At 34.2% G+C, this 21,617-nt stretch overlaps 1 protein-coding gene across 2 annotated transcripts; it reads right to left on the reverse strand.

The window, feature by feature from the left end:
- Positions 1 to 2,241: 2,241 nt before the first annotated feature.
- On the reverse strand, positions 2,242 to 21,195 carry GTPBP10 (GTP binding protein 10). Of its 2 annotated transcripts, none has more exons than XM_032484039.1 (10): positions 20,924 to 21,195; positions 17,544 to 17,737; positions 16,848 to 16,939; positions 16,269 to 16,413; positions 12,656 to 12,729; positions 11,114 to 11,166; positions 10,186 to 10,293; positions 9,620 to 9,697; positions 7,451 to 7,574; positions 2,242 to 5,568 (listed from the first exon to the last, which is right to left on the reverse strand). In XM_032484039.1, exons 2-10 carry the CDS (start codon positions 17,681 to 17,683, stop codon positions 5,297 to 5,299), a joined length of 1,086 nt encoding a protein of 361 aa, XP_032339930.1. In that variant the 5' UTR covers positions 17,684 to 17,737; positions 20,924 to 21,195; the 3' UTR covers positions 2,242 to 5,296. The 2 variants fall into 2 exon arrangements, with proteins under 2 accessions (XP_032339930.1, XP_006193852.1); XM_006193790.3 differs by lacking the exon at positions 20,924 to 21,195 and adding an exon at positions 20,418 to 20,563.
- Between the last annotated feature and the right edge of the window lie 422 nt (positions 21,196 to 21,617).

Consider the following 21,617-nt stretch of genomic DNA (forward strand, 5'->3'; position numbering starts at 1 on the left):
TATTAGTTGGGAAGTGTAGAGAAGCTTTGTGGGTTGAATGTATCTCTCAAAAATTCATCTGTTAAAGTCCTAACCACCTCAACAAACCTCAGGATGTAACCTTATTTATAAAAAGGGTCTTTACAAAGGTAATCAAATCAAAAAGAGGTCATTAGTATGAGCCTTAATCCAATATGACTCATTTCCTCATGAAAAGGGGAAATCTGAAGACAACCACACACACACACACAGTGTCACATATAGATGAAGGAAGTTGGGGTGATGCTTCTGTAAGCAAAGGAACACCAAAGACTGTCAGCTAACCATTGCAAGCACGGTGAGTGGTGTGGAACAGATTCCCTCTTACAGCTCTTGAAGGCATCAACCCTGTTGGCACCTTTATCTCCAACTTCTAGCTTCTAGAACTGTGCAATAAATTTTCTGTTGTTTAAGTCCTCAGTTCATGGTACTTTGTATGGTAACCTTAACAAACTAATACAGGAAATAAGGGAACAAGGTTGTGGATACACCAAGCAGTGAGATGTCACTTTAAAAACTGTTGGGAATGTGTAGTCTACTATAACATAGGTAGGATGACAGCACTTGTCTCTAATCTTTAACAAAGTTACTAGTAAAGAGGGAGTGAGGGAGAGAGGGACGGAAGCGGACTGTACAACAAAATTGACTTAAAAAACAATAATTGAAGGCTTTTTCTTGTAATTGCATTCAGGTATTTTAAATCTTTATCTTTTACCATGCCTATTACTTCCTCCTCCCACCACCGCTATTTTTAACCTGGTTTTTAAAGAGAAACCTGTATGTTAAACTTTTAATGAATGGGTTACAAATTTGGCATTTATGACATCAATGGTTCCTTAAAGCATGTGAGTTTTTCTGCTTCATATTTTTATAGAAAGGCCATGTGTGGCTAATATTGTTCTTACTTCTCTCGACCCTAACAGTAGTACCAGTTCACAGAAAGATTTGTTTTTGAAACTGGGGCTCAATGATTGTACAATACTCTTATTTCCCTCCATTAGGATTTGGTTGACCAAGGGCTTTTATTTACCCTGTCATTTAATCATCAAATACATCCAAAGCCATAAGCTTTTACTCAATGTCTGCTCTTGATGTAAAATATTTCCAATCTCTCTCAAATTGCAGCAAACCATATACAAATAAAACTGAAAGTGTTTTAGCTTTATAATCATATCCTTTTTCTTAATATAAGAAGATCATACCATGGCCTTCCTGAAGCCTTTTATATAAAAATAATACCAATAATAATGCTTAATAACAAATAAGAAAATGAAGGCACTGTTCAGAAGACATTGACAATTTCAGAGAAATATATTGAAATATGTGCCATGAAGAAAGGAAGCTCTTGCCCTTTGCTTTCAACTTTCAATGCACTCAGTTTACAAAATAAATAGAAAAAAACCTGCCCTGCCATATATTGCTCCAGAATTAGTTATAATAAACAACATATCCTGTTGTTCAAATTCCAAGTACTTCAAAGGACATGATTCAGATAATAGCTATGCTTCACACAGCTTGGTATCTACGCACCCCAAAGGATTTACTTTCTATTTTGAATACATTAATAATATATACAAAGGTGATTACTTCCTCTGAAGTCTTCCAAGTACCCAAAAACTATTAATTAAGCAACTGTCATATATTGAGAAAGAAACAATTTTAAAATTAGGACTTCCCAAAATTAGTGGTTGGCTATGATCAGAAATGGTAGTTGAAATTGCCATGACTTTTTCATCCAACTGAGGTAATGACCCCCACCTATTACTCCTCATTTATCCACAAGAAAATACTCTCAACTTACCAACACACATACTTCCTTTCTTTTTTATCTCCTTTTCTCATTTCTACTACCTATTTGATTTTACTTTTCCTTCAGCTGGCTTGTGACACCCCCTCAAAACTAGAGAGTCTTCTGATTCTCTCTATTTGCCAACTCCAATCACAAAACAGAAAACAGAATGCTCCTCCGAAATATCTCTAAGGAAAAAAAAGTATTTTTCATTATTATTTAACTCTACAGTAAAAACTGTAGCATGTTGTCTGCCAACATTCATCAACTATGTTTATCTAAATTTTCAAGGTAAATTTATCTAAAATTTCAAGGTTTATCTAAATTTTGTAAGGCTTTTTAAAAATTATAAAATATTTTAGATTCATAAAAAGGTTAAAAAAAATAACCCAAATGCTCATGTACCTACCACCCAATTTAAATAATAATAAATGATCAGGAAGCAATACAGTTTATTGTTTAAAAGAGATAATATATGTGAAACACTCAGCACAGTGCCCAGCATATGAAAACATCACCATGTATTATGATTACTAGCATAGACTATGCACTCAAAATTTCTGGATTTGATTCCCTTGTCTATTCCACAAGAAGGAGCAGATTTAAACCAAATTAGAGATATTCTTAAGGGACTTAAAAATATACATTCAATTAAATTCACAATTTAGTCTTAAAAAAAGAAAGGTTGCTATACTTTTGAAATAAAGTGTCTTTTATATAGGTTTATAATTTAAATGATTGCTCATTTTCATTTTTGTTTTTTAAGCTATAGCTTGTAAGTATACTTACATGCTGCTTTGAAACATTGTTTTTAATATCTTAATTGGTATTACAGATGTCTAGATGGAAGTTACCTTTGTTAACTGAATATTTTATCTGAACTCTGCAAACCCTGTGAAACTGCTTGGAAAATATTCTATGTATTTATGTGCACTTTTAGCAAGAAAAACAAATCTGTAGCTTTCATTAACTTTATCAAAGGAAACTCTGACCTCTACTTTCCCAAAGTAAATGAACACTGAGCTAAAACAAAACACATAACTTTACAAGAAAACTAACTGGATAAAACCTGAAATAAAATACCCTTGACTTTATTTTTCCCATTATGAAAGCAGACTTTCCCCCTGATTATATAACTAATACAAGTTTACCACTTAAAAGAAAACATTAATTTTATATAAAGTTCATTTTGCTATGATAAATAAGAATAATACGGATGTACATTACAAAAACAACAATATAATAGGTTTGTAGAATTTTTTTTCTTTTTTTTTTAATGGAGGTACTGGGGCTTGAACCCAGGACCTCGTGCATGCTAAGCATGTGCTCTACCTCCGAGTTATACCTATACCCCAGACTCCAGCCCCGCTCCCAGTTTCTAGAATTTTTTTATTCATAGGTAAAATCTTCAGAGCACAAATCCAACCTTACAGTATAGTATGCTTAATACTTGACAGTGTCTGGTAGTATAAACTTATAATCCATGATGGTAAATGAATCTGACATAGCAAGCTCTGCAAGAACTACTGGGACTTGGTAAACATTTGTTGTATATAGTATATTGATACCCTGGCCATTCAGAAATATAAGAAGTAAGTATTCCAAAAAGTATGTATTTTGAAAGATAAACATTTTAAAAGTCTTGCTTACGGACAAAGTAAATAGTCAAAATATCTGCTTCAAAATAAATCTTTAAGCTTTCAAAATTTTTCTAAAAAATAAAAAAGGAATCCAGATTTTCTCCTCTCATTTAGAATAAAAATCAACCATCAGAAAAAGGTACATAGATTACACTTTTGGTAAGTAAAAACCAAATAATAGAACATTTTAGTGAGCCACATAAAATGTTTCAGTTGGTGGAGGAGTAGTAACCTGGGCATTACGACATAACAAATAAGATACAATTCCTCTTAATCCTCAACACACATCTACTATCCTTTGTCATGGCAGAAACTAAGATTATTATTATTATAATTATTATTAAGATGATCAGAACTTCAGAAATCCACCTGATGAAACTCTTCGCACATTGCCACTTATTTACATTTAGGAAACATTGGAAGTAAAAAAGAGAAAAATTACACAAGTCATAAATGCAAGACATACCCAATATGAAACATGGTCACTATGATCAGTAAGGATGTTCAAATTTCAAACGCTTTCCTGACTCTTACTTTCTTTGTTGTACGGGGGTACCAGGCTATTTTAATCCTCTGCAGTTTCCGCCATCCAGTGTGAGACCCATGAGGGAAGCAGGTCTTGTCTATTCTCAACACTGTACATGTAGCACCCTGCACGGTGCCTGGCACATGGGAGACACTCAATAAATACCTGGTGTAATGAAAAGAAACACAAGAAAAGCCAGGGATATGGGGACTGGGATGGGAGGTGGAAGTGGGGAAGAGAAAACGGAACAAATACAAGTGAAATAATATTTATAAGAAGTCACAAACATTTGTCCTATCAGAAGAAATATAAGTAGAAGGATAGTGACATTTTTATTTAATAATATAGCCACATGTTAAGACTTCACTTAGCCTTAAATTCCAAAGCAATTCCTAATACTTTAAAAGTAGCACTTAAGAATAATTTTTAAAAGCTCATTAGCTTGCTATTGTTTTGTTAAAAAAAACTGGAAAGGTATATATAATGAACTCATTTGGGCAAAAAGACATGCATAAAAATTTTCTGCAAGAACTGAAGAAACTATTGACCTTGGTTTTCTCTGGGAAGAACTGGAGAGCCTGATACAAAGATGGGAACTTTTCTTTTTTACTTTATATGTTTTGCATTGTTTAAATTTTATTTTATTTTTTTTACAATTCACATGTATATTTTATAATACAATTCATTCTGAGAAAATGTCTAATTTGTAACTCAGGCATTTCCCATTTATTCTCTTTAGTAAAATATGAAGGCAGACAGTGAAACAGACAAGGATGCAAGAAAATGAGACATACATCAGTGTGCTCCAAAGCAAGAAAAAACACTTTCATACTTAAGAAAATTTTCCAAAAGCTGAAATCACAACCATCTATCTGTTAATTTGTGTTAAACATTATCAGTGATCTTTATCACCACTGAATATACTCAAATTTAGGGTTTTGAAATTTTCCAAAAAGGAGAACTACTATATATTTTAGTGGGACCATGTACAAGACAGACTCAAAAACACAAACAAAACCTAGTTGCTCCTTCTAAAACTACTCTAGGGTATCCTCTTATATAATTTAAAAAATGATCTCACTAGGGACATCATAAGGTAGGAATATCAGAGGATTTTATTATAGGTGAATTGGCCATAAAATTATAAACTGTCATTTTTAGTCTGCAGTTACTTTTTTTTGCTGTTGATAGACAACCTCAAAACAACTGTAAAAAGTATGGTTCTTGAATGATGGCATATATATATATCAGATTAGTAACAACTAACCTTCTAAAAACTGTCTGTGGAAAAGCTTTCAAATGAACATAATTTCAATATCATTTTTAATTGATTGACGTTACATCCATTCTGGGACTAGTAAAAGCGTTCTTTGATGGTGGCTCACTGTAAGATACTGTACTGGAAATGTGTAAATTAAGCAACTGCTTCTTATGATGTGCATCATTTTCCTGGTTGGCATTTTCATCCAGAGACTTTCTTATACAGTTTTTAAGTTCATCAATTCCTTCTCCAGTAACTGCAGAGATGGGGATGATGTGTTGGAACTCCACAGTCCTCTCTGGAATCATGTTTTTTTCAAATAAATACAAAAAATCTGAAACAAGGAATAAAAAACTAAGCTGATTTTCATTGTCTTTGAAAATAAGTCAAAACTCTGCTAAGGTTTGATTTGTGAACCGATAGACCAAAAACTTAGCATTTTAAATTTCTTTTTTCCTTCTCTAATAAGCTCCCTGAACCTTTGGCTTTTACTAGTGACAATGGTAAGGTTCTTGGCACATGATAGGTGTTTAGTAAATATTTGTTATATGAATATATTTTAAACCAAATTAACTGTAAATAAGATGAATCACAGATTATTTATTTACAGAGACAAGAAATTTTATTTTGGGGTAGTTCAAAAGTGAGGCAACATAGATTCTTTGAAAGAACTTTTCTATAAAAATAACGTAATTTGGGATTTGGGATATACGGCTTGTCTCAGTACACAGGTAGCCTTTGACTATCTCAAAGGATAGGCTTATCATCACTGGTGCTAGGAGCCATACTAAAATAGAAAAGGGTGCAGGGAGAGTTAAAGGAGAGATCATTTTCAGATGAATCCAATCTATTACTCCACAGAGGCTGACAGCTGTTATATACCTTTCTCCTCTTCTCTGTCACCAAGGCAACAGAAAGGGGGATGGCATACTCATGGGATGGATCAACACCAATATGAACTGGAAAGGCTGGCTGAAAGAGACTGGACAAGCCAATATGGAGACTGGTTTCGAGACTCATATACCCCCAAGGAAGTCTGAGAGGCTAATTCAGTAATTATTACCGAGAGAACTATATTTTATTTTATGATGGTCCGAAATAGCCACAAACTCTTGGGTTACCCTTCCTCCTGGTACCTCCTCTGAAAATTCCCTTTTCTGCAAGACCAACTAGCAAACACATCTAATGACTTCATAAAGCAAATGACATAAAGGAATAAAGACTGTTTACTAATTCCAGGGGATACTTGTATCCTCAGCATAACTTATTAACTCAAGGACAGCTCCAGTAAGTAAATTATACAGGTGAGAGATTTTTGAGAGAGAAGAGGGGATCTTCTTGTGCTGTCTGCTAGTCCTAGTATATTAAATTTATTTTCTCTAATTTTTATCCCAAGGATAAAAACACAGAAATTGGGTCTATTTAAAATATGTTAGCCACTTACTATCCACCCTACTTTCCTCATTTGTGTAAGAGGTCCTCCAGAAGACTCAGAAAAATGAAAACACCATCACTGTAGGATAGAGAGTGTTCTGCAAAGATCAATATTCAAAACTATGGAGATTCCCTTTAAGTTCCCTTACATGAAGTAGTCTACTTAGGAACAAATTTCAAATAAATAAATTCTTTTGGAATAACAGCATCTATTATTCTGTGCCACACATACATAGGGACTCAAGTTCTTTTTAGAAGACTAGTACTCTTCAGAGACCTAGTAAGCTGGCATTGCAAAGATACATAATTCCTTTAGCTCTGTTTTTAAATTCAAGGTATACTAGAGAAACTAGTATTCAGCTCGTTTTTAAACAGTTAGCTCCATTTTTAAATTCACATCCTAGGGGAATGAAGTTCAAGAATTTGTGAAATAAGCTAAAAGTAAAAGACTTCACACGAAGATGCTGACTTTTTCCTCTTCTGATCCAAAACCCATTAACTCTTTAAGGGCCCAGTTTAAGATTTACTTCTTCATGAAGCCTGAACTTTTCAGTTCAAATTAATCCTTCTTTTGTCAACTTAATGTTCATATCCCAGATTCTGAAATTTGATGATTATTTTGTTACAGTATTATTTGAATGTTTCATATGGTACGTGTTCTTTCTTCATTTTTTTTTAAGAGTAGCAACTGTCAGTTTTTTTTTTCTCTACTGATTTCTCTACCAGTCTCTGCAAATAGTAGGTACTCATTAAATTGACATTAAGTGAATGAATAGGTTTACCTTTAGGATTCTGGAGTTGGCTCATCAGTACGTGGAATTTATCTTGAGCATCTGGCAAGTCCATTTTATTAACTGCCAGGAGTGCAGGTTTTGTCTGAAGCTCCTCTTTGTACAACTCCAACTCCTTTAAATCAAAAGATAAAAATGAAATAATTTTATTAAAATATCTATACAAATGACCAAATATGGTAACATCTTTCTTTACTTTATAGGCCTGGGTAATCTAAAACCCATTCACATCTCTGAAATGCAGTAAGTCCCAACAACCACAAAACTAATTAACAAAGGAAATTCAGAAAATGCTTACTGGTTGTGTCATGTGCTAATATATTTTAGCTCACGTGACATCCTAGAGACAGTTGTGATTTTGTGCTTAGAGCACAAATACAACTACAGGTATTTGGACTTTTTTAAGCACATAGATAAAATTCAGAACTGAATACCGACAATTTAATGCTTATCTGTATTATTCTTGGAAAAAGCAAGTGTGCCTAGGAGTAAATCTTTGTGACCGTGGATTAGGCAACAGTCTCTTAGATATGACACTAAAAGTATGAAGAAAAAATAGACAAAGGGGACTTGATTAAAATTTAAAATTTTGTGCTTCAAAAGATATCCCAAAGAAAATGAAAAGACAACTGAAAGAATGGGAGGAGGTATTTGCAAATCATATACCTAGTAAGAGACTTGTAACCAAAACATAAAGAACTTACAACTCAACAATTAAAAGAAAACAGAATTTTAAAATAGGCATATAATCTAAATAGACATTTCTTCAAACACATACAAATGGCTGATAAGCACATGAAAAGATGCTCAACATCATCAGTCACCAGAGAAATGCAAACCAAAACCACAATGAAATACCACTTCATCCCTACAAGGTTAAAATAAAGACACAATGAGTGTTGATATTAATATGAAAAAACTGGAACCTTCATACATTGCTAGTGAGACTGTAAAATGATGTAATGCTGCAGTCACTTTGGAAACGTCTGGCAGTTCCTCAAAATGTTAAACATAGAATTACCATATTATCCAACAATTCTACTCCTAGGTATATACCCAAGAGAGATGAAAACATGTCCACAAAAGCCTGTGCACAAATGTTCACAGCAGCATTATCGATAATAGGCAAAAAGTGGTAAAGGATATAGGATATAAAAGTCCTGAAGGTAAATAACATCGTTGCGTTAGAAACCACATGGCTAGATATAGGATGCAAGGGGTGTGGAGCGGGTGGTGACAGAGATGGCTTGCTAGGTAGGAACCCAACCTTGCCAGATCTGTTAAACCATGTTCAGGTTAGACTTAACAGCAATGGAGGACCATCAAAGTGTTTTCAGCAGGGAACATACATCAGCTTGGTTCTTTAACAAAGATCACTCTAGCTCCCATATAAAAAATGGCTTGGAAGACTGGAAGCAGGAAGACCAGATAGGAGAGACTTATCCTAGTAAGAGGGGCTGATGATTTTAACAGTGCGGAGGAAGGCAAGTAGCTGAATTTCAGAGAAATTTAGGATATAAAACTGACAGGCTTGATGTAGGTGGTGAGAAAGAATCACTACCACCTGGTTTCCTGCTTACATAGTCAGTAAAGTGCTGGGGGGAGATTGGAGAATTTTAAAAAAAAAGTTCAGTTTGTGGGGGGAGGGTATAGCTCAAGTGGTAGAGCACATGCTTAGCATGCTCAAGGTCCTGGGTTCCATCCCCAGTACCTTCTCTAAAAATAAAGAAATAAGTAAACCTAATTACCTCCCGTCTACGTCAAAAAAAAGGTCACAGTTTTACACATATTAAATTTGAGAAGTTAATGAGATATCCAATCAAAGGTGTCCAATAGGCAGCTGATCTAAAGCACAACTGAAACATCTATGTATCAGAGAGCCTAAAAAGTAGACAGAGAAATAGTCTAAGAAGTAGAAATAAAAAGTTTGCAGAAGATACAGTCTGAGAAACATGTAATAGGAATTTGGAATCAAGGATGGTTTTACTGATTACAATAATTCGAGGAGCAGGTAAATACTGAGAAACTGGAGACAGCTTTAATTGACATCAAAGATTTAAAAAGCAGAGGCAGAATACATATTCATTCTAACTGTGATATATTATTTCATACAGTCCTATTTGCCTAAATATTAGACCAGATATAAAACATAAAACTTACTTTTGTAAGCAGTATTATGGTTTCAAAGGCAGATCTGTATTGAGTTTGGGAAGAAAGCTGAAATCCAAAAATATCAACCTAAAAAAGAAAAAAAAAAAAGGGGACAGAGATAGCCTTTAACAAAAGAACAAGAGCTATACAATTCTATTTTGAAATGTTTTACTGTCTCAAGCTAAAAATAATTTTTTAATCTACATTCTATTGGTTATTTAGGAATTCAGAATAAGAGAAATTAATGTTTTAAGATAACTATAATTATTCTGATAAAATCACAATCATTAATAACATGAAAAACCAGTACAGGCAAGACAATTTATACCAATATACACAATCTTATGTATAACACACCACTACAAGTGACATAGGAAAGTTGATACTATATAATTAAGTAGTATATTGAAAATCTTAAGGAATTACTAACTCATATTTGACCCCATCTAAACAGATTTAGTGGAATAATATATGTTACTACTTTAAATTGTATTATTATAAAAAATTTCTAGGTATACTAAATTCACTGATTTTCACATTCATTTGAACATTACATTGACATGCATATGACTTACAACAAAAAGTAGTTGTCTAGTTCTTTCTATATGCTTGAGGAATTTGTGGCCCATTCCTTTGTTCCTATGTGCTCCTTCTATTAAACCAGGAAGATCAGCTACCGATACCTAATACAAAATTAAATGGTTTGATAATAAAGAAAAATATATGAAAACCACAAAAACAATTACATCCAACAATTTTCATATTTCCATTATAAACAGTTCCTAATTTGTGATTATCACTGCATTTTATAAAGCCAAGATACCTTACAAGAAATGTATTAAGAATCAAAATCCTTTATTATCAGAAATTAGAATCCCATTTTACTTACTAATCTGACAATGTAGGGATTTTAGGGCTTAGTTTAACAGTTATTAGTCACATAAATTCTCTTTAAAATTCCATAAACCATATTGTTCAATATGAACTTTTCTAAGAATTTCAATTTTCTAAATTCATGAAAAGTATACAAGGATATTAATTCAGCAGACACTTACTTAGTACATAGCTCTGAAGTTTCTCAAGTTTTTTTAATTCTGTATGTCATTGATTATTTGGTACCTTTGTTCCTTTACTGTTCATATTCTACCAGGACTACTGTCCACTCTTAAAAGGAGATAGGAATTTTTTAGGAAACAGAAGTCAATAATCAAGTATGGCAGTAAAACATGGACTTGCAATGAGAACAAACAGATTAAGGAGATAAAGATACAATGTTATGACAAAACTGGACCTAAGTTTTGGAAGAACAAAAAGTTCCATTTTCATACAATATTTTACTCTGACAGTGCTCAGCAGAGTTGATTTGATCATGGTTTCACTTCAAAACCAAAATCCTACTACTACCTTTTTACCCCTAACACAAAATGCCAAATATTATAAGGTCTAAGTATCAAAGCAAATACTTTAATTTCTAACCAAATGTCTTACTTTAAAAGTACCCACCTGTTTGAAATCATTATACATAATTTTTCCAAGTTCAGGCTTTAATGTTGTAACTAAAAGAAAAAACAATAATAAATTAAGGCTAGAATAAAGGCTTGTACTCTCAAAATTGTCTTAGAATTACGTATAAAATAAACTATTTCTTTTCTGTAAAAAATCTAATTATGTTCTCATTTGTTGAAATGAAAGATACAATTATTTTTGCTATTTATGATATACTTGGAAAAGTATAGATTTTTACAATCTGTGTAAGCGTAAGTCTAACTAGTGGGTCTTAAAGTTCCTCTATTGAACTTTTAAGGAGCATGGTAAAGGTGCTGGGGCTGGGGAAAGAATTTAGGCTTCTATCACCTGGTCTGTGGGTGAAATCTGTCTAGTCCTTTCTCATTCAGTTATCCTCAAGCTTTATTAATCTGCACTAGCCATCTTCTTATGACTTTTTGCTTTTTTTCCCTCTTTCCTTTTCAAGAGTCCCCTGTATGATGACAAAAAATATTGGCCATGTGATTTACAGTAGTTAGTAGTACAGATTAATTCTACTTTATCAGAGTCTGATTTTAGAACAGTTTAGTTTTATTTTCCAGTTTAATGTCATTCTATACTATCTTGTTTAATTATGGCAGAGATCCTATCATATTCTTTCACCACTTAGTCTAAGCTTCCATTGTATCTCATCTAGCTACTGCAATAGCCAGTCCTACTAACTGTTCTTTCCAGATCCACTTATGTCCCACACCAACCCATTTTCTATATTACATGCAGAGATCTTTTTGAAAAGCAAATCTAATCAGTTTATCCCTTGTTAAAAGGCTATCAACTGCTCTTAAGACATAAAGATCAAATACAGCCTACATGGTCTTATTACAGGTCTTGACCTACATCTCTAGCCTCATCTTGATTCTCTCACTTACCACATGTTCTCTAGAGAAACACTCCCTGTCACCACCGAGCCTCTGTGTACACACTATTTCCTCAGACTAAAAGACCCTCACCTCCACTGTCCACATTTATTCTTCACGTGTCAGCCCCAGCATCACACTTCCCTAAAGAAATCTAAAGCAGTCACCTACATTCTTTCATAGAATCACATTATATTCTCATATTCATTAGTGAGATATGTGCCTTTCTCCATTTGTCTGTAAGTTCAACAAAACAAATTCAGTATTTGTCAAAACAATATTCTCTTCTGCATAATCTAGAACTTAATGTAGTTCCTAGAAATAAATACTTGCTAAATGAATGAAAGAATTCACCTCAGGCTTCCTAGTATTTATCATAGTGCTTGATAAAGGTAAGGTGCTCATAAAATCACAGCTAAACCAAATAAATGACTATGCAACAGAGAAATAAATGCAACAGGGCCTAACAAGTACTAGGAATTCTGCTGAGAACTATGGAGGTTTCAAAGATTAATGGGAAATGCACGTATTCTATCTGCCAAGAGCCTTCAAACTAAGGCTACCCTCAAAGTTATCATTTTATTCATACTCAAAGATTAGTCTTTAAAAATTTACCTCCACATATTTAAAAATATATACTTACATGCATAATCTGCAATTGTAGGTTTTGCATGAGAAATCTTACTTAGCAAAGAGGATTTTCCAGCATTTGGGAATCTGAAATGAGGAAATAAATTTATATGTTACAATAAGTATCAGTATTATTAATACTTGCTTATCTCTGAATTCCTAGCATTCCAAGAAGCAGGCTTCCTGAATAGTGCTGGGATTAGAAGTAGAACATAAATTTAAAACAATCTTAAAAAACTTGAGGAACAAAATATACTCATGACAAAGGTGAAGATTAATTTATGAACAATGAAGATGTTTCAATATTAAGAGTAAATCAAATTATGTAAAAAAACCCAAAACCTTGTAAATCATAGGAAAACAAAAATAAACTAATAAAAATACCTACAATCTACCATCTCTAGCTAAACACTAACAAAATACTTCTTACATTGTTTTGCGGATTTTTTTAGACATTTTATATGGACACTTTCAAACACACACTAAAGTAGAGAGGAGTAATGAATCCCATTTAGCCATCATCTAGCTTCAACAAATATTAGCACATTCTGAATAATTTTTAAAATTTTATTTGTTCAAACAGAGACTCAAATACAGTCTGTGTATTACAAGTGGTTGATGTGTCTTTTGAATTTCTTTTGGTACAGACTCCCCCTCCATCTTGTTTCCCTTTTCAATTTTATTTTTAAAGAAACTGGGTCATTTGTCCTATGGAGCTTTTTTCCCACAATCTGGATTTTTCTGCTGACACCCATGATGTCATTTACCATGCTCCTTTGCCCTGGATTTTCTATAAATTAGTAGATATAAAGCCTTGATCAAATTCAGTTTTGATTCGTTTTTTTGCTGAAAGACTATTCATAGTTGGGTGGCCTCTTTTTTAAACTGAATTATGTAAGGTGAACACCTTTCAAGGGAACACTGTAAATTACTTGACTAATATATTATTGTTAGGCACTTGGGTTGTTTCCAATTTTTCACTGTTGTAAATAACACTGCAAAAAATATGCATGTAGACAGACATATACCAATATTAAGTCAGTTCTTAATGATGGGATTAATAGACAATTCTTTTTTTTTTCTTTCTGCGAATAAGCATTATTTGCCTAACTTTTTTCTAAAAAACTGTAAACAATGAAGTGACTATCCTTGAAACTTTATACACATCTTTAATCTCTTAAATTTCAAGATGAGGAAACACATCTTTGTTATAGATGTGTTTCAAAGGCTTTGATTCTATTGCTAAATAAAGAAAGGCCTACAATGGGGGCCAATTAAGAGATGATTTTCTAAATTTCATTCAGATATTTTCATTAAATTTACTCAACAAATGGGAATGTAAAGTGGTACCATCACTATGGAAAACAGTATGGAGGTTCCTCAAAAAATTCAAAATAGAACTACCATATGATCCAGCAATTCCATTTGTGGACATTTATCCAAAGAAAAGAAAAATCCTAACTCAAGAAGATGTACGTACCCCCATGTTCACTACAGCATTATTACAATAGCCAAGACATGAAAGCAATCTAAATGTCCAATGATGGATAGATGAATGCATACAGAAAGTGTGGGGTGTATATACATACATATATACACACGTGTGTGCGCCCACGTGCATGTGCATGTGCACATACTAGAATATTATTCAGCCATTAAAAAGAAGGAAGTCTTGCCATTTACAATAGCATAGATGTTCCTTGAGGGCATTGTGCTAAATTAAATAAGTCAGACCAAGACAAATACCATAGCATCTCACTTATATATAGAATCTTAAAAAAAAAAATCAAACTTATAGATACAGAAAACAGACTGCTGGTTCCCAGAGGCAGGGGATGCGGTGGGTGAGGGTGAAAAGGTACAAAATTTCAGTTGTAAAGTAAATAAGTCATGGGGCTATAATGTACAGCATGGTCATTATAGTTAATAATACAGTACTGTATATTTGAAAGTTGCTAAAAGAGCAAATCTTAAAAGCTCTCATCATAAGAAAAAAATCTGTAACTCTACATGGTAATAGATGTTAACAAGACTTACGGTGATCATTTCACAATATATACATATATCAAATCATTACACTGTATACCTGAAAGTAATATGGTATATGTCAATTATATCAATAAAAAAACAACAAATATTTATTGAGCATTAGCTTGTATCAGGCAATATACTAGCCATGTGAAATACAGCAATCAGTGAGACAAATGTGACCCCTGTCTTCACAGTTTTCATTCAAATTAAGATTATTTCAAATTTTTTCCAAACTTCCCTTTGGAATAATAAAGCAATATTTTGCAAATATTAATTTGGAATTTTCTACAAATTTATAAGTTATTCAAACAATTTTTCTCATTAAAATATTTCTATCAAATTCTGAATAAAATTATGTGAGCTTTCTTAATGACTCATTTCCCTTGGAAATACAGTATTTTCTTATATCCTGCTATACTCAGGCTCTTGTAACTTTTTGAAAAGCAAAGTGCAATCATTTTTGCCATGATTATCATTAGTTGGACTTGCTTATGTCTTTCTAACATCCTCATATTTTCATAATAATGATTAAGCACAGAAAAACACCAGCAACTTTAAAAGAAGAAAAAGAATGCTAATGATTAAAGAAGATACTTGAAATTTTCTTGAAAAGTACCTAATGAAATTTTTAGAGGCTGGAATCCAACCTATGCAAAGATCAGATTTGTTAACAGCAGGACAAGTGTATTATATGATAACTTTCATCTCAGGTTCAGTTCATTTCTGAAACCAGCTACAAGGATGCTGGGATTCACATTAGTAACTTTTTAAGAATAGCTGCCTAATTTAAAAGGATTAGCATACATGCTAAACACTGTGCTTATGAATCATGATGCTTTAATTATTGGCTAATACCAAGTCCACTTCTGAAAAGCTTAGTATTTCACTAGATGTAGTCTCCATTAAGTTGGCAATATAATGCAATGATAGCAGCCACCAATCATTCATTGAGCATTCATAAATCCGAGGCATGTGTTGTGCTACAAACACAGTATCTTACTCACCAACAACATTTTAAGGTCAGAACTATCACTACCCACTATTAAAGATATTAAAGAGACTGTATCCAGCCAGCCTCCAGAGGATTTAAGATTTTAACCCAAATAGTCTCACTTGAGTCCCCCATCACCACCCCATTTTTACTTCTCAGCCTTGCTATGCTCTTCTTAGGCTGTAAAAGGCATCTCTTTGGAACTTCAAACATATTTTTCTACCAAATGAGAGAGTAAATGGCTGGATTCTCAGTCTTATTCACAAAACCCTCTTTTGCCCATATTGTTCCTGAAAAATATATAATATTACAGAACCTATGACTCATAAACCCTCATAACTATGATTTTTCTTTATTCACTTTCTAACATTTCCACTGGTCTATTCAATTGCTATGATGTTTGACAAATGAACAGCAACTATGAAATTCTATGTTGGCAATATGAAAATAACTATATTTAGCAGCATATTCTCAAAGTACACAAACAATAAACACATTCTATAAACTAGAAATAATGCTTGTCCCAAATTACCATTTATATTTATTTCCTATTTATAAACTACCTCTCTGAAAGTATAAAAATAAAAATATGAATGATACTTACCCCACTAGACCTATATCAGCTATAAGTTTTAGATCAAGGTGAATTACTCGTTTCTGGCCTTTCAGTGGTAAGAAATTTGTAAGTAATTTACCACCAAGACCTCCTTCAGCTACCAAAATTCTGTCTTTCTCTTTATTGAGTTCTCCTTAAAAAAGAAAGAGAGAGAGATACTTTGAGCAAAGATTAATAAGTGGAGCTAATCACTAATGACATTTTTCTTTGAGAAATAGATGACAGGAAATTCCAATTTACAATTCTAAAGGGCAAAACAATAGGATCAAGTTTCTATCAAAAGTCTGACCCTGGAAAAGCACTTTTGCAATGCTTGAAAAAAGGCTAGTTACATGTTTTAAAACTGAGTAAATACTCTTACATCTTTAAAACAATTTTAAATCTAGAAGCTAATTCTGAATGACTTTTATATAAACATTTTAAAAGCTCTTGTAAACTAGCAGCTAAAATACTTAATGTTTAAAAAAAAAAATCCTGAAACCCAAGAGGTGCTACTCCTCACAGCTCTCAAACAATTTCAGAAAATGTGCACCTTTTTCACAACCTTAGAATCCACAGTACACTTACCTATAATTTTACCATTTTCATCAGTTACTGAAATACCAACAGGTACCGGAATTTCACAGTCTTTTCCCTTGCAGCCTTTTAGTGCACTAACTCTATGAAAAAAATAAATTAACATAAATAAGACCTGTTAGATTTAATGGTTTATGTTTCAAGCAAATACAATGATATACAAAAAAGACTAGCAATCAATTCTTCTAATGTAGACATTAAATGCCCAAATAATACAGAAAAAAATAAAATTGTCCCTATTTATTTATTGCATTTTAGACTACTGTGTCCCAATAAAAATAATAGTAAGTAATGATTTAAGTTATCACCATAAGTCATTTTAACTCACAATGAACTAAAATATTGTATATCTGAAATGAAGAGATCATTGCAACAAAAATAAACCAGAAAAAATGGCAAATCCACTGAATAACAAAGCTTTTAAAAAACTGACCTCAAATGAGAGTACTTTAAACAGACATTGGGAGAAGAAAAGGATAAAAAGTTTAAAAGCTTCAAAACATCCCTTAGTACCTACTTTCTATCTTTACTAGAATTGAGATAAATACAGTAGATTTTCCCTTAGTTACAAATCCAGGATATTATTTACTTCAAATTGCCAATTACATTTTTATCTTTTAACATTTTTTTTATAATCTCTAGGAGGAATTAATTTCATAAAATCAAAGTCATTCAGTAAATACTTACCGACTGTTTGCTCCTTCTCCAGCCACAAACCGTTTCTGAGGATATCTGTCTTTAAGTTGTTTTAAAGTCATTTTGTTCTGGGCTACAACCCAGACATCACCACCTTTTCCACCTTCTCCACCTAAGCGAGGGTAACCCATTCCACCACTTCCTCCCCTGGTGAAGAGTCTTAGGTTATCAATGAAGTTTCCATACTTAAAAAAGAGAAAGAGAGGAAGAAAACATCTGTATACCAAATGTGCTTACCAATTTAGACAATTTCTTTCTAGTTCTTTGTTGCCACTAAAACTCCTAAAAAAAAAAAAAAGGCTTTCTTTATGCCAAATTTGCTGTACCTTCTTAGTTTACCTCCTGTCTGATCTTCCTTTTCCATTAGATTAACTCTGTTAAGACCCTGTTTTTTATTATCAATAGTTATCCTTCCAATCCTGAAGGTCTCTGACATTGGCCCATTTTTCAGTCTAGACTTTCTCCCCTATGTGATCTCAGACTGTACCAGTAACTACTGCATAGGTGAGGTATTTTCTATGTCCAGCTAGAACACAGGACATCTCCACCAGATGTAAGTGTCATAGTCTAAAGTAACTGAGAACAAGATCTGGATTTGTATTTAACTTATATTTGAAACCCCTTAAATATGTAACTTGTTCTCAGGTATTGAAAGGATAATAGTCACCTCAATACACAGCAGTATAACAAAACCAAACTTCTCCCTAGGTAAATTCTGTTCCTCCAATGTTCTCCCAAATAATAAAACCATAGTTTATCTATTCATTGAGACTACATATGAGGTACTCTTGAGTATACCTGCTTCTTTTCCTGAAGCCCTACTATCTTTCCTTTTTATCGCAACCAACTCCTCTAGTATCCTGACCATTACTTTAGCTTCTAACTGGTCTTTCAGTGTCTAGTCATTTCTTCTTCTACACATTGTCTCACTGCCTGAGCTATTTTTCTGAAAATGGATCTGATCTTTAACCATATTTCTCCCTTACTCAAAAACCATTCTTGGTTTTTTATTTTTTGCTGTTTATGAAATAAAGTCTAATATTCTCAGTACTATAGTCAAAGCTATTAACCTACACTTCCAATTTCATTTTCATTCATTCAACCCCTCCAGTATCTTCTTCCTTTCTTTGCTCTTTACTACATGATATACTGTCACTTCTCCATGGCATTGTGCTCATGCTTTTCATCTACTTACGATGTCATTTGTTCTTTTCTATCATAAACCCATCTGAATATCATATTTCAAACATCTCTCTTAATTCCTGTAATCAGCATTTACCACTAACTTTGCTGGGCTTTCAGCAAATTCATTATTGCTTTTATACCTTTACAAGTCATATACTGCATTTGGGGTTTATTTCTTTTTCCCTCACCAAATCAAGAACTTCTTGGAGGTAAAGATCCTATGTCTTAACCTCCTGAGCTAACCTTCACATCTTCAGCCATTCAGGATAGTTTTAAGTATCAAAAACATCTGGGAACTTTTTTCAATACACTCCACTGACCACTGTGATTAAACTCAGGAGGAAGGGATGAGGATAGGTTAAGCCAGCACATTTATCAAAAGCTCCTTTGTTGATTCTGATAATCTCAGTCTAGATCTGAGATTGTAGTAGATGGTTGCACCACAAAGATTTGAAGTGCAGGTTTTCATTTGAGTATGCAAATACAGTTATGAAACAGTATTGTTAAGAGTGGAAGAAATAAATAAAAGATGAACTTAAAGGCTAGCTGGGTATTTTTCTATGGGGATGAAGAACTTTGGCTTTGGTTCAGTAAGGCTAGATCAGAAACGCTTCACAGATAAGTGAAGAGATAGATTCCCCGGGCAAACATGTTCGGAAGTGACTGTTACAGCAGTAAAGTTATACAAGTAGCCAGACCTTAATAACATATTCACAAAATGCAGCAGTTTCTTTTTTTGGTTTAAGGATTAGTTACCATACATGCCCAAGTTCTGCTCTTTACAAGTCCCTTTTCTTTTGACCACTGATTTTCTGTAAAACAGAGGGTTGAATAAAGTATAACTTCACTCAGGTATTACTAACCATGCCTTTTCTCCGATAAAAAGAAAACTCCTGTTCTTAAAGCTCCTTTCAATTCGTGACACATTTTTTACTGCTCCAGATTTATCAGACTCAGAGATTTAGAACCCAAACTTAAAAGGAATATCCCAATCTCGTCCTTTGCAATAAGGTAATGACCCAACTATGATGCCTGCAGGTTTCAAAAACCATTGCTAGTAAGGATCTTAAAGAGGTTTTTAAATCTGAAAAAAAAAATGTAAAATTTTTTACAAAAACGATTTTAAAACCTGCACTGCCAAAAAGCTGACCTAGTTTTTTGCAAGAAGGCAAGTCACCGATTTTCGTTTACTGATGAAAAGTCGTCTTTAAAAAGCTTTTAATAACAATACACTCAAAAGAAAAAATATGTTAGAACAGGTTACGGATATTACTACTTAGAAGAAAGAAAATGCAAAAAAAAAAAATGGGGGGAGAGGGGAATACACTACTTGAGCCAAAAGAAAAAGTCAAAACTACACTCCACGCATACCACATTGTGTGCCTAAACAGCGGGTAGCTATCCCAGCTCTTCATCCCACGTGCAAACAATTCCACTGAAAACAATCAAACCCTATTCCCAAACAACCGTCTTAACCATGCTGGGTAGACATTGCTCACAGGACAAGCCTGACTCCTGGACGGGCTGAAAGGAGAGGACTATGGTAGAAAAAAAGAGCAAGAACGAGGCCCCCAGGAAGAAAAAGTGGGGAGGAAGAGAAGCAAGGGAGAACGAGAGCCCTCAGGTGGGGCTAGAAGTACCAAGGGTCCCGCATCAGGGAAAAGGGCACAAGTCACGGACCTTTCTCAACAATAAGCAACTGCTGCGGACCATGACTGCTGTGGAGAAGCATCCCTTCCCGCGGAAGCCTTACGCACTGAATTACGGCGCGACCTTTTTACGTCACCGCCGGCTACAATCGCTATATTATCCCCGCACGCTTCCACGTGGACAGCCGCAGGCGCCGTAACGTGCACGCGCACAGAAACCTGCGCATGCGCTGTGCCGTGCCCCCTACGGTGAGGTGGAAAACTGCGTCAGCCGAGAGGAAAGCCGCGCTAAACACTGAGATGTAGAGAAGCAGCGTGACGAGAGACAGGCGAGTACGGAGTGGTGCCTCAGGAATTGATATTTTGAATGGGACGGCACTGGAGAGTGGGCTGTCTTCGAGGAATTTTTGTGCTAATTGAGGAAAGCACAAATTACTTCAGTCTTTACTCTCGGCGAAGTGGAATGGGTAAAAACAAAACAAAAAAGCACCTCACATAGACAATAAAACCACATGCATAAAAGACATGGAAACTCACCTGGGAAAGAAGAGTCAGGAAAAGCTGTTAAGTCATTGACCAGCTGAGTAATCTCTAGCAAAAGCTTACAGGAGACAATTTAAAACCTGGGACCCAGTGTCAGAATCTGAGATGTGTAAGAATTTCTTTGCGTTCTGTGGGGAAGGGAACTTGAAGCTTGTCAGAAGAGTTTCTCGGAGTCGGGTAGATAAAGCTCACTAGCCACCTCTCATTTGAAGCGCGCCTTTGTGAGACTTAGGCTACTTTACTTTTCCTCGACCTGGGTAGGATCAGCAGATGGGCTGGATCCCAGTCCGCCCCCCTGCCTCCCTCTCCCCACGCCCTCATGCGGTGAACTGAGGTCCACAGCCCTGCTAGGCAGCCCTGCGCTCCACTGCCAGCGTAGTCATCTTTCTTAACTCAAAACTATTAACTTCTAGAATCCTTTTCACATTTCCAACCTTCACTTATGATAGTGATTGGAAATACACGCTGTAAAAACTCCCTCTCGATTCCTTTCCTGCTACTGAACCTCCCTCTTCCCCGCCAGTCAATAAAGCTATAATTGTCATTTAACCTGTAACGATTAAAGAAAAAGGAAATTGGGTTGTTACTATGTAGGTGTTTAGTTTAATCTTGATAACATTTCCTGCCATTTGGATTATTCTTTTTACTAGGTCTTACGATGTCAGAATTATACTGAGCCCAATCTATT

This window comes from Camelus ferus, chromosome 7 (assembly GCF_009834535.1).
Source record: "Camelus ferus isolate YT-003-E chromosome 7, BCGSAC_Cfer_1.0, whole genome shotgun sequence".
Taxonomy (NCBI): Eukaryota; Metazoa; Chordata; class Mammalia; order Artiodactyla; family Camelidae; genus Camelus; species Camelus ferus.

Excerpts from the sequence above, each read along its gene's own strand:
- GTPBP10 (XM_006193790.3), bottom strand. The coding sequence starts at position 20,450 with ATGGTCCGCAGCAGTTGCTTATTGTTGAGAAAG. Across the intron at positions 17,738-20,417 it reads GTTGCTTATTGTTGAGAAAG|TATGGAAACTTCATTGATAA; the intron begins GTCCGTGACTTG and ends CTCTTTTTTAAG. Across the intron at positions 11,167-12,655 it reads TACAATTGCAGATTATGCAT|TTACAACATTAAAGCCTGAA; the intron begins GTAAGTATATAT and ends TTTTTCTTTTAG.